This window comes from Ipomoea nil, unplaced genomic scaffold (genome assembly GCF_001879475.1).
Source record: "Ipomoea nil cultivar Tokyo-kokei standard unplaced genomic scaffold, Asagao_1.1 scaffold2845, whole genome shotgun sequence".
Lineage (NCBI taxonomy): Eukaryota > Viridiplantae > Streptophyta > Magnoliopsida > Solanales > Convolvulaceae > Ipomoea > Ipomoea nil.
This window is the reverse complement of record NW_017619273.1, coordinates 1,048,264-1,066,918: the sequence shown is the minus strand read 5'-3', so window position 1 is coordinate 1,066,918 and position 18,655 is coordinate 1,048,264. Positions and strand designations below refer to the sequence as shown.

At 34.4% G+C, this 18,655-nt stretch overlaps 2 protein-coding genes across 7 annotated transcripts; both read right to left on the bottom strand.

The window, feature by feature from the left end:
- Positions 1 to 830: 830 nt before the first annotated feature.
- LOC109160248 lies at positions 831 to 6,183 on the bottom strand. 6 transcript variants are annotated; one of them, XM_019308514.1, is made up of 9 exons: positions 6,041 to 6,183; positions 4,977 to 5,247; positions 3,807 to 4,458; positions 3,524 to 3,723; positions 3,189 to 3,433; positions 2,130 to 3,043; positions 1,877 to 2,031; positions 1,298 to 1,501; positions 831 to 1,198 (listed from the first exon to the last, which is right to left on the bottom strand). In XM_019308514.1, the coding sequence occupies exons 2-6, from the start codon at positions 5,243 to 5,245 to the stop codon at positions 2,238 to 2,240; spliced, it is 2,172 nt and encodes a 723-aa protein (XP_019164059.1). In that variant the 5' UTR covers positions 5,246 to 5,247; positions 6,041 to 6,183; the 3' UTR covers positions 831 to 1,198; positions 1,298 to 1,501; positions 1,877 to 2,031; positions 2,130 to 2,237. The 6 variants fall into 6 exon arrangements, with proteins under 6 accessions (XP_019164059.1, XP_019164060.1, XP_019164061.1 ...); XM_019308515.1 differs by having other exon boundaries at positions 1,877 to 1,959; XM_019308516.1 differs by having other exon boundaries at positions 1,877 to 1,904.
- Positions 6,184 to 8,497: 2,314 nt separating this feature from the next.
- LOC109160317 (protein argonaute 4-like) lies at positions 8,498 to 15,679 on the bottom strand. The gene is made up of 23 exons (XM_019308637.1): positions 15,529 to 15,679; positions 14,086 to 14,322; positions 13,795 to 14,000; positions 13,492 to 13,707; positions 13,258 to 13,394; positions 13,087 to 13,184; positions 12,877 to 12,974; positions 12,606 to 12,774; positions 12,414 to 12,530; positions 12,228 to 12,335; positions 11,967 to 12,029; positions 11,728 to 11,841; positions 11,483 to 11,648; positions 11,265 to 11,377; positions 10,982 to 11,119; positions 10,666 to 10,796; positions 10,372 to 10,437; positions 10,216 to 10,279; positions 10,026 to 10,137; positions 9,867 to 9,940; positions 9,448 to 9,542; positions 9,307 to 9,338; positions 8,498 to 8,954 (listed from the first exon to the last, which is right to left on the bottom strand). The coding sequence occupies exons 2-23, from the start codon at positions 14,311 to 14,313 to the stop codon at positions 8,776 to 8,778; spliced, it is 2,724 nt and encodes a 907-aa protein (XP_019164182.1). The 5' UTR covers positions 14,314 to 14,322; positions 15,529 to 15,679; the 3' UTR covers positions 8,498 to 8,775.
- Positions 15,680 to 18,655: the final 2,976 nt, after the last annotated feature.

The window sequence follows — 18,655 nt, the reverse complement described above, 5'->3', positions numbered from 1 at the left end:
ACGTGACCAGCAACCAACCCAGATTTGTCGAAAATTTCGTCGGTCACTTTTTTGTCAGAAATTTCACCGGCAACTTTTTTTTTGTCGGAAAATTCGCCAGAAGGTGACCTGAACCCTAATGGCCTGTGATAGCAGGTCATTAATTTATTTTTTGGCTTCGTTGCACTTAAATGAATTGTTGAGGGGTGTAGCTGCACCTTTAAAAAGTTTAGGGGCCTAATTGACTTTTAAGCTAAGTTCGAGAGCCTATTTGACCCTTTTCCCTTTATTTTAATACCAGTTATAAAATTTATATATCTATTAAACACAAATTTGAATTTAAAATTTGTTTTAAAAAATTTGATGAAGGATAAATTAAATTGACCAAATAAATAGTAAACGTAGAGGTGAGAAATAAATATTTGATCTTGTAATTGGGAAAGAGATGCAAGATTACAACCCGGAGCAGCATATTTGAATCATTATTGTGTGGACCATGGTCCATACAAATTGTGTGGATCATATTTTGTCTATTGTAAAATAATATACGTTCAATACAAAAATAATGTACATTATATTCAGGAGATGTACATTACTTTTGTTCTGAGTGTACATTATATTGTATAATGTACATTCAGTACAAAAATAATGTACAATTAGTATATTAAAAATGTACTTTTTTGTTATGATCCACATAACAATGTGTGGATCATGGTCCACACAATAATTTGCCAGCATATTTCAGCTGAATCAGAAGCTATGCTCTACTCCCCAATCCAATCCAAACCTAACCTCCAAGTATATGTTTGTTATTTTGAGCTTTAGAACTTTTAAGGATTTACAGCGTTCACTTAAGTACACAACTCCCTCCCCCTCACCTACTCAACTTGGACTTAGATCAATCCAAACCATTTTCTAGTCTTTACAACGTTGGGATGGCCACACTAAAGATTTCGCCTAAAACAATCTTTCTTCATAATCAATTTTCTCAAGCATTCACTAAAATTACAATGGTTTCTACTCCGTTCGCTTGAGATTCCTTCTGGTTGAACAGGCAGCAATCACAGCTTTGTTTCAGCACTGGTGTGTACATATACTCCAGTGAAATTAAATTTCAGAAGCTCAAACTGTGTTTGAGGTGATGCCCTCAACCTCAAGTTTGGTTCATTAATGCACACTTCTAGCCATCATAGCTTCCATTTAATAGGGACCATTTCTCCTGCTCAAGAGTAAACTTACTACACGTGAGATATCCAATCAAGACACGAGAGATTCTATAGCTTATACAGAAGTGGTATAGTATCAAGTATCAACCTACACTCCAGTAAAACTGTGAAAGAAACATCTGTCAAACCTTAGACACATTCACTTTGAAGCGAATAGTATAGATGTAAATCCATCACTTGGTTGCCAGACTTGTCTAACCATTGAGATGAAGAGCCTTTTTCTTGGTAAGCTCCGTCTCTTCTTTCATCAGAGTAAGTCTGGAGGAACATGGGCTAGACTGCCTAGACAACAATTGCTGAAAGCAAAATGATAAAAACCCACCTTTTATTTTACAAAAATTCAGATACACACACATGTACATGTACATATAGTCATCATCATAATCATATAGGGCATTTTATGTTACATAGTTCCTAAAGTTGACATTTGTTAACACATATACCAAATAACGAAGAAAGTTGGTGAAACATGCAATCAATAGAAAACAAATATGCCATTCAGATATATTATATTGCTTAGCCACTTTGACAACTCGGATTTGGAGCAGTATGCTTTACCATAGATACTGGCATATTGCTCAGACCTTTCAACAAATTGGAGGATCCTAAAACAAGATTCCAAATCATCATGCTTACTATCGTGACAGGAAGGAGTAAAGAGATGGATATACCTGATGTATAAGGAGCTTATAAAGCCATCTCTGTTGAAAAATGTCAGCCATAAACTGCCAGTACATCTGCCAGACATGCATGCCTAAACACCAGACAAGTGCACATCCAATCTCATATATAGTCCCACACTATTTTTTTTTTAAAAGCCCAATACCTAAGAGATTCAGCAGAAGTGGAGCATGCAAAGTGAAATCGTTGCTTCGTTATGGTTTAATGTTAGTTGATTGCAAAATATGAAATTAAAGGAATGACCTTGCATGGAGCCAGAGCATCTAAAGCAATTAAACTCCTCCAGCATCTAGCTGCATGGCTGATGAAGCATAACACTCCGGCAACATTGTCTAAGGACAAAATAAGCATTCAGCCTATCTTTGACAATCTTTTCCGCTTTCTATTCTTGCTGCGTGCAGTAGAATTTATTGCACCACTCTGAGAACTAGGGGGCAGAGTAAGTGCTGATGTTGGTTTGCCACGGGATGTTCTGCGTTTCCTAGATATCCATCTCAAAGGCATATTGTTAACTATGTTGCCTATGTTATTGGAACTATTCAGCTCAACAAGATTTTGAATCTGATCAAGCATCTGCTGTGTCCACGCTGTTGAGAGATCAAGTGCTACTGAGTCATCCATTGGCTTTTTCAATAGATTCATTAAAATCTCTTGGAATGACTGAAATGACATGGAAGATCGAAAGCCCTGAATACTTCCGCATATCATATTGACCTTGATGACATGCTTGCAAAGGTTTCCTTGCATTGACCATTCACAATCACAATGAGCAAATTCAGATCCGGGATTCCAAACAAGGCGTGTAACGTTGTTGTCTTTTTGACTTAAAACCTTAGCAAAGTGGTGTTGTGATTGTTGTCTACTTTCGAAGGATACAGCTGCATCAGGAATTTGCAGTGCTCGATACCATGACGTAGAAGCAATATATTCTTCCTTGACATTTTGGAATGAATCACTCTCATCGGCATATCGGTCAAGCCAGTAGCTTGAATGCAGCTCAGTTGTCAACTTGTGGACCAACCAATCAACTCTCTGTAATGCACCCAGATGTGAATCATCATATAGTTTTGCTTTCAGTTTTACATGATATGCTTCTATTGCACCAGATGATTCCTGGCTTGCAAGTGGAAATGTCTTCATTGTAGTTAGCCACATTTCTGTACAACAAAAGACCAATCAAATTAAAGAAAAATATAGACAACTGGATGAGATTTAATTTTATATGAACTAGTTCTCCACTTTTCTGGAGAGGAATTTGCTGATCACATGCATGCATACAGCTTAGGATAGTGTCAACCTAACCTATTTTAGGCACCCAAGTAGATGTAAAATATTGCATAAAGGCAGTTTGATCAACAAAGTCTCGAGTGAGTTCCTCTAAAGCAACAGCCGGATCACCTCCACCCCAAATGCTGTAAACTATATCACCTAGGCGCTTAAATATCTCCCTTTGCACTTCAATATTACCACATTTCTTACAAATATTTCTCAACCAAGATCTACGAATACGCCAAAGGGAAAATATTAAAGGACAAGAAAATGCCTCCCTGCAAAACCAGTAAAAAACAGTAAATGAAGTAACAAACTGCAATCAAGAATTCAATTGGCACAATTAAACATTGAGCAAGGAAACTTGCCTTATCGGATCAGCCTCTATTGCGGCATCATCAATCAAAAACCCATTGACTTTCCATGCTGGATCAGTTGTGTGTACACGACTAAACAAAGCTTTCATCCATTTGCTCACATCTAACTTTGCAATACTTTGGGTGATGATCCATGCAACAGGAAGTGCATGTTGCCTTGAGTCAAAAACAAGAAGCGTGCACAGGGGATACTGCAATATGCCCAAATTATAAAATGAGAACAAGTTATGATGGATTTTGAAAATTAGTGAAAGAAATAGAAAAGATGTACAACCTTGAGTTTCTTTATTCCAAATGTAGAATCAACTGCTATAATACTACGATGACCAAAGCGAATCATTTGTTGCAACTGCCACTCAGTTTGAATTCCTAAGATGAATGGGTCCTTTTCTGATGGATCTTGATAAATGAAAATAGATTTTTTGTTTCGTTCAACCCACATCCGAATGCTAGCTTGATCATCAAGATCCAATTCATGAGTGGAACGTTTAATAATCATGCCAAGCTTTTGAACATACTGTGAGGCAAGGCTATTAACTTTTGCATCGGAATTACAATAACGTTGAATGCCTTCAATGTGCTTCTCTAAAACATTTTCCTCAGGAATGCCAAGATAGATCATAGACATAGTTTGCTGTTGAATCTCATTGCAAATATATGGGATCTTTTTAGCACCAGGTCCAATAGCATCTCTATCAAGTGGTCCATGGCACACAAAGCCAGACTTGTTGACATGACGCCTATTGTTAAATATTAGGAGTGCAAGGGACGGGCAGGCATACAAACGCTTCACCACGAAATGGCATGTACATCCCCTCATAGATTGGGGTCGAGCAGCGCGGTTTCGAGTGTTGAGTCGATACCTTCGGCTTGGTAATATACCTCCTCCTTCTCCATAGTTTTCAGGGCCAAATGAACACCAATACCTAAAGGAAGAAAAGAAGGGCATGAGTAAAACCTCAACTAATATTAGTTCTTTCCATTTCTCAATATGAAAGACAAAAACCATATAGCTAGATATTTCATATATTGAGCAACAACAAGACATGATCCACAATGGAAGCCATGCATGGCTTAATCATACTTAATCATGCATTATGTCAGTTAAGTCTGTTCTCAGTAAGCAACTAACTAAAGTGATTTAAACGTTATGGAACTCAATTCCAGTGATTAATTCTAAATAAAATTGTTTTCAGAAATAAAACCGTTATTTTAGTTTTTCCTTTCTATGCTGGCATTCCTCTAATGTTGTTTCAACATAATGTTGCAAGTCTAGTCTTGAACCTCCAGTTAACATCAAGATATAATTTCAGCACAGTTTGCAATCAAATAACAATCAGAACGATGATCCTCAATTATAGTTCATGCCTTATCTCTCACATTCCACACACAAGGTGGGACCAATTGAAGAGTAGGAGGGAGGGAGGGATAGGGGAGTACTTACATCCTGTACTCCAAGTATTCATCAGGCCTATATTCTTTTAAACTCCCTTCAACTCGTTTCCTCCCCCTCTCAATGTGGAATCTTGTTGGGCATTCCACATTCGAACATTCTCCGATAATGAAAGCATCAACACGGTCATAAGGAATAAGGGCAACCTCATCTTGGTGCTCTGCACTCCCAAACTTGGTCCAATTCAAATCAGCAGATGAGAAGTCTTCCCCTGGCGGGTTTTGCACAACAAGACTTTGAATGGACTCAACTATATCCATCCCTGAAACATTCCTAACAGTTAGTCAAATTGTAACTTAAATCACCAGCAGCAAATAATTTATATCCAAACAAACTGCAACAAACTAGGAAATGCAGTCAAAAGACACCAGTTAAATGATTTTAGCTCTGACAATATCATTTCCGAGATTATATTTGAAAAATGAAGATAGGAACTTTTTGATGCATCCATTCTTTTTGGTCTTACCTAATCCCTCCTAAAACCTCCCTCCCAATTTCCCCTCTAATTGGATTATTTAGTATTTAATTAAAAGTGGGGTAAGCCAATTCATGGCACTCAATAAATATTAAACCACGTCATGTGGGGAAAATATTAGGGGAAATTTAGGAGGGGTAAATAGCATTTCCTTGATGATAAGACGATTGAATTTTATGGATGAATATAAATAAAGCCAATCAAAAACTCCCTAATTACATTTACAGAACCTTCTAACCATGTTATGCAATCGTTTCCATTAACACCATCACTAGTCATTAGTTTGGCTAAAGCAACGTAGCTTCCATAAAGTATAACTCGGAAATCCATAGCAGAACTTAGCAGTCAAGGATTGAGAACCTCATTGAAAATTGAGGAACGCTACCTAAAATCCTAATTTCTTCAATAAAGTACAGAGCAAAATATCAAATATTGTACCATATTTCCAATCCGTACTAAATAATTTTTCAAAAACCAGCCGTTCCAGATTACTCCAAAGTCCTTGAATGCACAGGCGAACAAATAAACAAATGAAAAGGAAAAGAAGAGTAAACTCGCCATTCCGACGAAGAGGACGAACCTGAAAAGCTTCGGCCGGATAAGAGAGAAGCCGAGACACGCCGGAAGTGGCAACGGAGATGAGTGGAGTGTATTTCTTTCTTTTCGACGGCGGGGAATTTACAGGGCCGACTTTTCAAGGTATGCTTCAATCACCGGAATTTGAAGTGAAGAGACGAAAGCAACTAAAATGAAAAATTAGGGATCATTAAGAAGAGATAATGTCATTTTGACCCCTGAGGTTTATTAAGGTAACAATGGACCCCTTATTATATTAAACATTACACCTAAACCCTTTGCGTTATACTACTTTCCTTAGTTTCCTATTTCACAATAAACACACATATAATAAAGAGTTAATTATCAAAATGGTCCCTTGACTATAGTGAAATTATCAATTTGGTCTTTGACTATTTTTTTTGACCAATTAAGTCCCTCAACTTTAAAAATCTTAACCAATTTGGTTCTCTATTTGTTTGACCGTTAGTCAACCGTTAACTTGGGACCAAATTAGTAATTCGCTATAGTCAAGGGACCATTTTGGTAATTACTTTTAAGGGTCGGCAATTCGGTAATATACCGAACAACCAAATGGTAATAGATTCTTGTATACCGAACGGTTCGGTAAAAACTCGAACTGAACTGAATTGTTCAGTAAAAACCGAACCGAACCGAATACCGTTTGAACTTTGGATTGCTATTTTGTTATATATTAGACTTTGGATATGGATTCTGTAAACACCATAACACATAATATAGAACTTTTGATAACAAACCATAAAGAAATCAAATAAAACATTTACAAGAGATACCCGTGAGAATATGAGCTGAACGGCAAAGCAAGCAGCAGGGGACTTGGATTTACTTTTTATTTATTTATTGTTTTTTTATTTAAAAAAAAAAACCAAACAGTATTCGGTCCAATTCAATTTTTTACCGAACAATTCGAATCGGTTCGGATCAATTTTTTATCGAACCGTTCGGTATACAAGAATCCAATACCGTTCGGTTGTTCAGTATATTACCAAACCAAACTATCTCGGTACGGTTCAATTCGAGAAAACTAAACCGAATTGCCTACCTATAAAGTTAATTACTAAAATGGTCCCTTAACTATAGTGAAATTACCAATTTGGTCTCAAGTTAACGGTTGACTAACGGTCAAACTAACGGAGGACCAAATTGGTTAAAATTTTAAAAATTGAGGGACTTAATTGGTTAAATAAAAATTGTCAATGACTAAATTAAAATTTCGCTAGAGTTAAAGGACCATTTTGATAATTAACTAAATAATAAACTAAGGAGTAATTTATATATATTCTATAATATTATAATTGTTGTAATATATTCTTTGTGTGAATGCATGTTATACCAAGTTTATGTCCTTTTTTGTGCTAAAAGACACATGTAAATTGTACATAAAATGTTACAGATTACATATTCTGCAAACAAAATTTTCCCACCTCGTTAAATAACAAAATTACCTATTATTATTGGTCCAACTATTTAGTGTTATTAATTAATTAGCAACTTTTGTATCAAATTAGCATTATCTATGCATATACACTTTACAATTAAGTTTTATTTAATAATTAAATAAAATTTATAAATATGGATACTTCTACAATTTCGAAATGTACATGATACTTCATGAAATTATACCCTCTTCATTCACAACTCTAGAAAACATGTAATTGACACCAAACATATATTATGATACAACTTCACCAAAAATAGAATTAATACTTTCAATGATCCCCGAGTATTAACGATTTACCAACCGTGATCATCCGAGTTTTAAATGACCTCTAATGGTCCTCCATGTTTTAAAAAATAACCGCTGGACCGCAATCCTGTATAATTGCTGAAATACACCCAATGTGAGCGGGTGGCGAATAGTTAAGTTTGAACTGAATTATCTGAATTTTATTATACTCCATAAAATATATTTTATATTAATTAAATAATACTTATGCAACCTTATTTCTGTTGATTATTTAGAATATAATTTTATAAATGGCGTATAAACACAAAACAATACTTTAAAAATTCCCTTAAACATCAAACTTCAAATTGAAAGAAAATGTTGTTTTCTAGTGTTTGGTTCATAGAATTTATTTTCCATTGGAAAATGAATTCCCCAAATTTGAGGAAAACAAAATCCTTAGTTGGACCAAGGATTTTGTTTTCTATGAAAAATGAGAAGAAAAAGTAAATAGATTGTCCATTTTACCCTTGCTTTCTCTTTTAATTATATTACTTTTATTAATTTGTAGGAACATATACGTCTTTATACTCATTATTCCTTACAATTCCAAATCTAACCAAACAATAGAATTAATATTCCCAGTCATTCTTTTTCCACCAACCAAACAATGAAATTCATCTTCCTAGTAATTATTTTTCCATGGAATTCCAATTCCACTTCCCTTGAAACACTTTCCGCAAACCAAACGAGCCCTTAGGTAAAAAATATATCTCTAAGAAATGTACCACATAGATAGATAATTAAGTTCATTCCGAACAAACACTAAAAGAAAAACAAACACAAAAGGCTATGCAACGCCACCAGTTTGAAGTTTGATCCGGCCATGCAACATGATTCAAGTCTGCTGTCTGCAGATGCACTACGAAAACAAACACAAAAGGCTATGCTATAACAGTCTCACAGCCTCCATAGGATACTAAAACTATATATACAATCCATAGTAGTCATCATTCCAACTTTGAAAAATCGGGACAGAACCCCGTCACGCTTCAGCAGAAAAACATTGAACTCGAGACCTTTTCTTCTAGTCGGGGCAACTGAGGAACTGGGGCTGGACCTGCGTTTGGTCCCCCACCACCATGGCTTGAAGATGTCTCGGACGTATCTTCAAATTTCATCCACTGTCCCAACTGGGTGGCAGCCAAATGAGCATAGCAAATAGGAGCAACTGCACACATATCAACACAGTTAATGATAAGCTCAAACAAAGATGAATAGAAGAGACCATGGATAGTTACAGAATGAGTTAATTCCACTAGAGGTCTCTTATCTTTTGGTGGCAATTCCAAATTTAGTCCCCTTTTTGCCATTTTACATCCCAGACTATCATTTTGGACACTTTACGATAGTCTGAGACGTAAAATGGCAAAAACGATAGTCTGGGACTAAATTTGAAATTGCCACCAAAGACAAGGGACCTCTGGTGGAATTAACGCTTACATAAGTTTATCATCTAATTGTAGATGACAAATTTGAAAAGTAAATGTTGGGATAAGTTTAGTGAAATAGAAGAGAATTACCAACAGATACAGCAGTGGTGCTCTTTTGGTACCTGCAAAAAAAATACCAACCACTTTACGATCAATATCTTTTCAAGTTTAGCGTTCCTGTGTAAACAAATGAAAATAAAAACCAAAATGCTATTCCGCTCCACTACTCACACATAGGATAGGCTGTGCACAAGTTCTTGAAGTTCATCAGCTGAAAATCCAACCTCGTCATAAAGAACATGGTAGTGTGTTGGTCTTGTGGTCCCCTATGAAACAATTATTTAATAATGTAAGTATCTGTATCAAGGTAACCAGTGTTGCAAAAATCGTGCCTAGGCGCTAGGCGGTCGGCCTCCTAGGCACCCGCCTAGACGTTCTAGGCGCTCTAGGTGGTCCCCAGGCGCCTAGCGATTTTTTCAACATTGAAGGTAACACGTAGAGAAAGCTTGCAGATCTATTCATTATTTAGGCATTTCAAATAAACGTAATTCAGATCAAATGGAATAAATGTACAAAAGAAAAAGACCTTATTAAGTACTCCAAACTACACTAAAATAAACAGAAATCAAGGGCAAAAATATAATACTTACAATCATTCCTGCATGAGCACACAAGTAAAAGTCATTGTTTTTCGGATGACAAACTTTACTATCAATAATTGTCCCTGCACTCAAGGGAGCATTAAAATCAACTTTGTCCTACACAAAAGCTAATAAATATTGTATATGCAGTTTAATCTGTAACAATACCAGGTTGAACATTATCAGGAGACCCAGGTTGGAAGAACTTGGTGTGATGATTCTTCTGAGCAACAATGACCGTAAACTTGGGCGACCATTTCTCATCAAGAAATTTACAAGCCTACACAAAATGCAAAACGAGACTTAAAACATATTTTGTTTTGTTTTTTCTAGATCAAACTCTTCACCAAAACGGTACCTCAATGATCTGATCAAGTTCAATGTTAAGAACTTGATTGAATTGGGATTCACTGACACCATCCCTGAAAAGTCGAGAGCAATCAGTAAAATTCTAGAGGAAAAAAATGGTTCTCACAAATCATAACAAATCAAGAAAGAGAGGCTACAAATTTACCTGAAGATTATAATTTGGTCAGGCTTCCTTTTCCCAGAACTAACATAAAAGTCTAGCAATAGCTCCCTGAAAGCAAGAAATTTGAATATAATCACTATGGCAACGTATAACTTTATTTCAGCAAATGCAATTGGAATAAATTTTCATGACTCGGAAGACAAGGAAACTAGAATATTAGTTGCATGTTCAAGAGTTTCTATGGTCCCCAAATAAAATAAGAAATTATATTATACAAACTAAATAAGGTCAAAAACCGGATAATACTCTTCAATTGTTTTCAGAAACTAGAATTACCTCATAATTCCATCATCTTGTGTGTCAGAAACACGTTTAAACAAGTTATCAATCATTTCAACCTTTGCAGACTGAGTACGCACTGATGCTCTATAACGAGAAATAAGAGGCCACTGCCTCGAACTCACAACCTGTTCAAAATTATAAAGTAAAGATAAAAGGCATACAAAATCAAAATCAAAATTGAATATAAATTTCTTCTCACGCGTATAATCTCCTATGCATAACCACAACTTTTAAAGAGCCAAACAGAAAAGTACATAACCAATTGGAACAATAATTGAATCAAAAGAAAATTGAAGACGCTATGATGTACCGCAGCAATTGACGGAACGTCAGTCTGACCAGGAGAGCCATGAGACACATCCATCCCAATAATAATGGTGGGAGCCTTTGAAACAAGTGGGAGAGAAGGAGAATGTTCAACAGTCAACATTGAATTCAGCCCTCCAAGCTGTAAAGAATCAGAACATGATTTAGGAACAAATCTGATAAATTAAGTTTGCGGAAAAAAACAAGATAAAAGAAAGATGTTTAGTATCATCAGAGTCAAAAAAAAAAAAAAAAAAAAAAAAAAAAAAATGCTAACTACTTGTAACCTTGGCATTGATCTTAAGGAGGCAATTTGTAAGATATTGATCATTCACTCTGGTTGGTGACATACATTGAGTCACAATTCCATGATCAGCTAGATTCTTCCGTTTCCATGGCCCTTTAAGTTTCAATAAGACAAATAGACAATTATTTTGAATGAATAGCTTGTCAGTAGCTCCATCAACGCAAAAAGAGCAAAAGAATGAAGGCGTATTAGACAAACCATATACATCACAATTCTTTCTTTCAGGCAACAAACAGAGAAGGAACTTAGGTGCCCCAGGAAGCTTGGACTGGACATCTTCAAACATTTTCTCTACTCTCACAACAGGTGGAGCTCGTCTGAATTGTGGATTCTCCTCAAATACATCAAAAGGGGCCTCCACGCTCTTCAAAGATAGAATCAAAGACATTACTAGCCAGTCACTTTCAGTTTAAAAAAAAATACAGTAACCTGACAAAACATACAATCCCTTTCATTTCTCCACATTTCATCAAATCTCTAACAAGGCCACGTATATCACAGCGTGCAGAGAAATTTACAACAGCCCATCGTTCAATCTTTGCTGGTTCCACTAGTTTCTGTCCATCACACCAATACAATGAAAACTAGAGTTTAAAAAACTACCATAGTGATGTGTCAATACATGTGAGACTTGTGTATTTTAAAATAATAATAATATATTTGTGAAATATGAGAACTCTACCTTGTTATTGAAGTTCCATCTCCCATTTCGAGGAAAGAAATCCTCTCCATTTCCAACTTTCAACTGTAATAAAGCAAAAATTTGCCATTAAGTTATAACTTCACTAATTACAGTAGTGATTCATATCATGTAGCACTAGGAAAAAAAACCGAACAACGTGAACTTTCATACCTTCAGCAGTCAGCAATACTTTACATAAAACTCTTATCAATAAATAAATACTCCGTAAATAAGTTACAGAAAGCATTACAGATTTCTTACTTTTGGGGCAGGCAGAACACGACCCTCAATCTGAGTGAAGTTATTATTGATTGATATGCCACATGAATTAAGCAGTGGCTCAGCATCATAGTTGTTGATTTTCAGTGCCTGTAACAGTCAAAATAACACTTGAGAGCATGAACAAAGCATACTAGAATTCTTTTAAAACAAAATATAACAACCTACATTACTTAAAACTTGCATCCTCTCTTGAGGCTTCTGTCTTGATTTCTCCACCAGAGAAGCTCTTTGAAAATTGGTAAGTGATTTTGTGTATCTTTGCAAGGACACCAATGAGCACAGCTGGAAAATGGCGTTCAAGTTTGAAAATTAAAGAGGGAGCATAGACTGATGTAACCATTCAAAAGCAATATTTACCTCGATAGGGAAGTAAGTTGGACGTTTTGGCTTTCCAACATTGATACATGGTAAATCAGCAGAATAGCGCAAGTCTATGTTACGTTGATTAACAAAGTAATCATAAACAGTCACTTCAGTGCTCTGAAATTCGCCATCATCATCCTTGCTTTTTTGCTTTAAAGTAAAGCTACAAAACACAAAAGAAATAAGTTCTATAGAAAAATGATTAAAGGAATAAATTTGGGCGTATATACGCCATCAAAAAAAAAAAAAAGATCAGGAAATATACGTCTGCTCTCTGCAGCTCTTCTCACTTAATCCACTTATCTTGTACTCTTGATTTGTTGGACTTGTAGTCACTCTCAGATTCTTCAGCATTCGTTTAGCCTGATTAGGCCACGTAGGGGATGTTGCTTAGACATGTTTAGAAATAAATAACAGTATGCACAGAGTTACTTTTCTTTAAACACAATAACACATAAGGGCAAAGCAACGTTACCTTCGCCCAATCTAGAGAAAATGGATCTTTCGCATTCTGATTGGCAATTAAGAAATCTACCACAGGCCCAGGTTGAATTATCATTGTGGTAGATGTATCTGCAAGGAAAAAAAAAAACATCATTGGATAACTAAAAGAGCTCTAAAATATGAGCATGCTGATAGATATTACCAATGTTCAAAGACAGGCCACCCTGAGTGGTCCTGAAACTTGAATGGAACCCTCGACACCCAAGGACACCACCTCCAACACTAGCAAAATTTTTTGGGTCATTATGGAAGAAGGATTGTCGAACAAGCAGGCAACCCCTGAGATGAAAATGCATAGGACATCATCAACTAATCCACTGAGCCAAACTCAACAGTTCTCAATTGATCAGCAAAAACTGAATAATGCCCAACTTACTGCTTTGCAGCATGCTGCCTCAATATGATATCCAAAACCCTCAGCGCTTCTTGAGAGTTCTCAGACTCTTGTCCCCGCAAGGCATTTGCAATTGCATTCATAGGAATTTTGGCAGCAAAGCTAATCTCCACCTTATAAGTCTTTGACCGGTAAGGGCGCCGTAACCTCTTCTTGTCACCCTCATTAGGACTCCCAGGACTGCAGTTACCATTGTTCCTATATAAAAGAAGCCGGAGCAGGGTATAAGAACACATAACACAGAAGAAAAAGGAAAAAAATAAAAGAAGTTGCTTGCAAACAAACCTATTTGAAGTGACTTCCTCAAGAACAACTGTGAACTCAAGTTTGTTTCGAGGAAGTGCACCAACTGTGAACAAGCTCTTTTCACCATCATATGCAAATTCTTTTCCAGCTAGTTCTGTATCATATGTATCGTGCACTCTATCCAGGACTTTTCTGCCAATGCCTTTGCTGTCCACTGGACGACCATCTTCATAATAAAGGGCAACCTGTTCATGAATGAAGTTAGTAAATGAAAAATGTACACACAAGGTTAGGGAATTCAATTGCTGATACAGGTGTCAGCATACATACACTGTAGTGGAAAAAGTGCCCATCATTTTTAGACACATTCACTTTAAAGTGATTTGTAAGGATAGGAATCTTTTGTCCCTTGGACCCAAAGCCTCGTCTAGCCATAGGAAGGCGAGGGGCCTTTTTCTTGGTAGGCTCTGCTTCAGCTTTTGATGGAGTAAAATCTGAAGGAACAGGCGGTGGAGGAGGAAGAGCCTCAGCTGCTCCGTTATTGTCTTCCTCAGCCATCACCACAAACTTCAACAAAAAAGTAGAATTTTATTTTAATAATAGATAATATTAAGAAAAATAATCCAAGAACTCTAGGGTGGTAATAAATGCAAGAAACAGATTAAATGACATGCACTCTCTATTAAATAACGTGTTTCCTTCCCCCATCTTTTGGTTGCATGGAGCAGTAGAAACCCAATTTTAGACAGCTTAATGCTGAGAAATTGAAGCATAAGTTACAAGTATTTCTTAGCTACACACCTCAAAGAAATACTTCGGCAAAAAATAAAGCAATTTAACTAAAGTCAACCACATTACTAAAAAATTGCTAAAAAAACACCAACGGAATATAATATGATATGCATTAAGTATTCAAATACGCATTTTACACACCAGAGTACATAACAGAAAGAATCAGACCCTAAACTTGTCTATCTAATGTAAAACTTAAAATAACATAGATATTACAGGGAGAAAATAACTTTGCAATTTTGCATGTACTGTTTTCACATTTTTAGTTTCAGTTCTCACACTTAACATCATATAAACAGATGACCTAAACAGCATGGCCAAGATATACAATGCTTTGCTAGGCCAAGATACCACACAGAAACAGCATGAAAAAACCACTGCCAAATCTTTACAGAAACCATAAAAGTGGGGAAACCTGTGAGACTGACATAATAGAAAAAAATTCCAGACAAAACGGTATAGGCAGTATTTTAGAAGTACAAATGACAGATCAAGCCAAAAAGCAAACAGGGGAAAAAGGAAACAAAACACACGCTCAACCAGTACACGGAGACGCAAATCAACATGAAAAATACAAATGGAAATGAAGAAAAATGTTTTTGAATTTTTTAAATAACCTATAAATATTTTTTTTATTAACTTTAAAAAAACGTTTGTGATCATCAACCAGAATAAAAGTCCATGACTTCTTAAACAAACCCCCCAAACAGTAATACAGTTTTTTTAAGAAAATCATTAAAACAAAAACACCAAACTAGGTAAGATTACAGTCATTCTTTCTCAGAAGAACAACTTAGCCAGAAAAAACCAAAATCATACCACGAAACCGATCAAACAACAAATAAAACAAATTATGTCAAAAAAAACACCGAAAACAAAGCAACATTGCAGTAATTTCAAGCCAACAACAAAAAGAAAACAACCAAGTTTCATCTCATAAAAAAACGAAAGCTAAAAACACACAGAGCACAAGAGTTGTACCTAGCGCTCAAGAGAGAAGCGGAAGAAGAAAGCAGTGAAGAACAGAAAACCCTAGAGGCTCCACTGTACTAGTTTGTAGAAGAGATTTTTGGACAGAGAGAGTGCATAGAGAGAGAAGGGGAGAAGAGAGTTGGGAGAGTAATGCAACTATGGTAAGTGAGTGAGGGACTTGGGGAGAAGAGTGGCAGTTGTTATGGAAGTTCGTCACGCTCTCTACGAGGCTCCTCCACGTGTCCATGTTCTTCCGTAATATTACCAGATGTCAGGGGTATAACAGACTTTTCCGCATCGTTGGGGTATCTTTTCTTCTGTTTACGATAAAAGGAAATGCGTTACATCCGTCACCCGTCACTCCTTTGATAAAGTACAGTAAGTAAATACTTTATTTCGTTTTCAGTCCTTATATTATAATTATAATATAATAATAATTTTATATTCTTCTATTTCATTTACTTCTTCTTCTCACAAATCTTCTATTCCATTTTATTATGTGTACTAGTATTTTATATGCGCAATACACAAAAATATATGTCCAATATTAATACTTAATGTTAAAATTTTAATTATATGTATTAAAATATTTATATATATATATATATATATATATATATATATATATATATATATATATATATATATATATAATTCATATTAATATTAATGAAGTAAGAATTATAGAAATGATATATTACTAAATATAACTATGGTAATATTTAATTAAAATCTAAATAAAATCAAACTTACCAATTGAAGAATGTAAGAAAAAGATATTGTGTATGCATATGCATGGTAATAATAATGTGAAAGATAACTGAAGTTATAACAGCAGAAATATTTTTGTCCAAAAAATTATGTAGTACAACATTTATAGCATAAGGTACAAAAAATTTAGCATAAAAAATGGATATAAAACCAGGGACGTGACCTGGATTGAAACTTATTACTCCGTATATTGTTAGATAATAAGATCATCCTTAATGGTCATTTTTTTGTTTAGTTTTCTCTTGCAAATAAAAGAGTGGAAGACAAAATAAGAATAAATACAAACATAAGAATAAATATATTGTTAGATAATAAGATCATCCTTAATGGTCATTTTTTTGTTTAGTTTTCTCTTGCAAATAAAAGAGTGGAAGACAAAATAAGAATAAATACAAACAGAAAATTATTAGAGAAATCACACCAATGAACTTTAGAAGGTTTTTGGTACAATAAAAATCGTGTGTTATTTTTTAACAAATGGAGAAGGAGATTTTTTGTGTTTTTTCTCCTGCAATGAGAGGTTCTTTGTGAGATCCAACTATAAAGAAAAAAGAAAGGTCATAATTATCCGCGTCCACAGGTGTGTGCGTATCATTTGCCCTGCAAGGAGATGTTCTTTTTTTTTTTTTTTTTTTTTTTTTTACTTTCCTCTCTCCTCCCCCATCTCTTTCGTACGTGGATATGACAAAAACCAAATAAAATCCTCAATTAATGTGGTTGCTCTTAAATATACATGTGTAGTGCGCATGTGTACTCAATTGAGCGTTGTTTGTGCGCGTAGCCATTTTTTTTTTTTCTTTGTGACCCCCACCAAAAACCTATGCTCACCATAAAATTTTTCTTCTTCTCTTTCATCTTATCTCTCTTCTAACTCATTCAACATTTAGAAAAAAATCAACAAAATAAACTTCGTTGGTAAAGTCCTAAGATCATCTCCAATTAAGACAGGAACGCACCATTCTAGTAAAAAACTTGGCACATTTAGATTTCAACAAACACGTCAAAACTACAAATTTTTTGCCGTTAGTGCATAGTATTATGCCAAATATGGCACAATACTGTTCATCCACAGTAAAATGTTTGAAATTTTTTTTTCTTCGTTTTTTCCTTGCTCTTTTTTGTTATTCCTTTTGTATCATTATTTTATTTTTATATATTTATATATTTTGTTAAATACTTAAATATAATCATTGTATTATTACAAATAAATTATATCATTTGAAAAATTTTATCAAGACAATTAAAACAAGATTAATACTCCGTATTGAATATAAATTAATTAAAGATGTAATAAATGTTGCATGCTATATTGTGGAATACAATTATTATTTGCATCAAAATTAGATTTTATATTAAAATAATTAAAGTGTACTAATTTAGGATTTGGTCTAAGAATATATTAGGAATATTTCTTTTGGTGTAACATGTCCTTCCCAAAATCTCATATTACCTTCGTGGAGGTAATGTTATTACCTGGGATAATTCAAGATTTCGTGAACCAAATGCCCCCTTAGTGTAAATGGGTTGGAGATGAAAAATTCTAGTGTAAGAATATAGAGAATATTTATTTTGATGTAAAATTTGATCTTTTAGGTTAAAAATGACTTCAAAAAAGTTGACTGGAATTATTTACAATTCAATTTGCTATAATATTAAGCCTACTATTAACATATAAAATTTACTCCATTTATGTTTACAAATTATTAAATGAAAATTTCAAATTTAAAAATAAATGATAAAATACTAAAGAAAGTAAGTAAAAACTAAAGAGTTAGTTTGGTTTATAAATACAAAATACATAAAAAAAAAAATATAAAATGAAAATTTCAAATTTAAAAATAATGATAAAACTATAGAAAGTAGATCATTATTGTGTGGACCATGGTCCACACAAGTTGTATGGACCATATTTTGTATACTGTAAAATAATGTTCATTTAATACAAAAATAATGTACATTCAGTACAAAAATAATGTACATTGTTTTTAGGAGATGTACATTATTTTTGTACTAAGTGCACATTATATTGTATAATGTACATACAATACAAAAATATGTACATTTAGTATATTAAAAATGTACTTTTTGTTATGTTCCACATAGTCCACACAATAATTTAGTAAAGAATAAAGAGTTAGTTTGATTTATAAATCTACTATACTAATAAGAGCCCAAGAGAGTTGGGCCTATAATGGGTCGAAAAAATGACGGTCAAATTTTTTAATCAAATGAATGGCTCAGATTGATCAGATTTTAATTTTTCCCTAAGATTTTTTAATTTATCATTAATGAATATGATTATCCGATAACTTTTCCGTTAAATATTATTTTTTCGTTAATTTCTGTTAGTGCATCGTTAACTTAG

Bases quoted from the DNA above. Each gene is read 5' to 3' on its own strand.
- LOC109160317 (XM_019308637.1), bottom strand. From the start codon at position 14,313: ATGGCTGAGGAAGACAATAACGGAGCAGCTGAGGCTCTTCCTCCTCCA. The intron at 11,120-11,264 runs GTTACAAGTAGT...GATTCTTTACAG, and splicing joins TCCTTAAGATCAATGCCAAG to CTTGGAGGGCTGAATTCAAT. The intron at 10,280-10,371 runs GTAAATTTGTAG...TCGACTTTTCAG, and splicing joins GACCAAATTATAATCTTCAG to GGATGGTGTCAGTGAATCCC.
- LOC109160248 (XM_019308512.1), bottom strand. From the start codon at position 5,245: ATGGATATAGTTGAGTCCATTCAAAGTCTTGTTGTGCAAAACCCGCCA. The intron at 4,459-4,976 runs GTAAGTACTCCC...TTCTTCCTTTAG, and splicing joins GAATACTTGGAGTACAGGAT to GTATTGGTGTTCATTTGGCC. The intron at 3,044-3,188 runs GTTAGGTTGACA...TTTGTTGTACAG, and splicing joins TACTTGGGTGCCTAAAATAG to AAATGTGGCTAACTACAATG.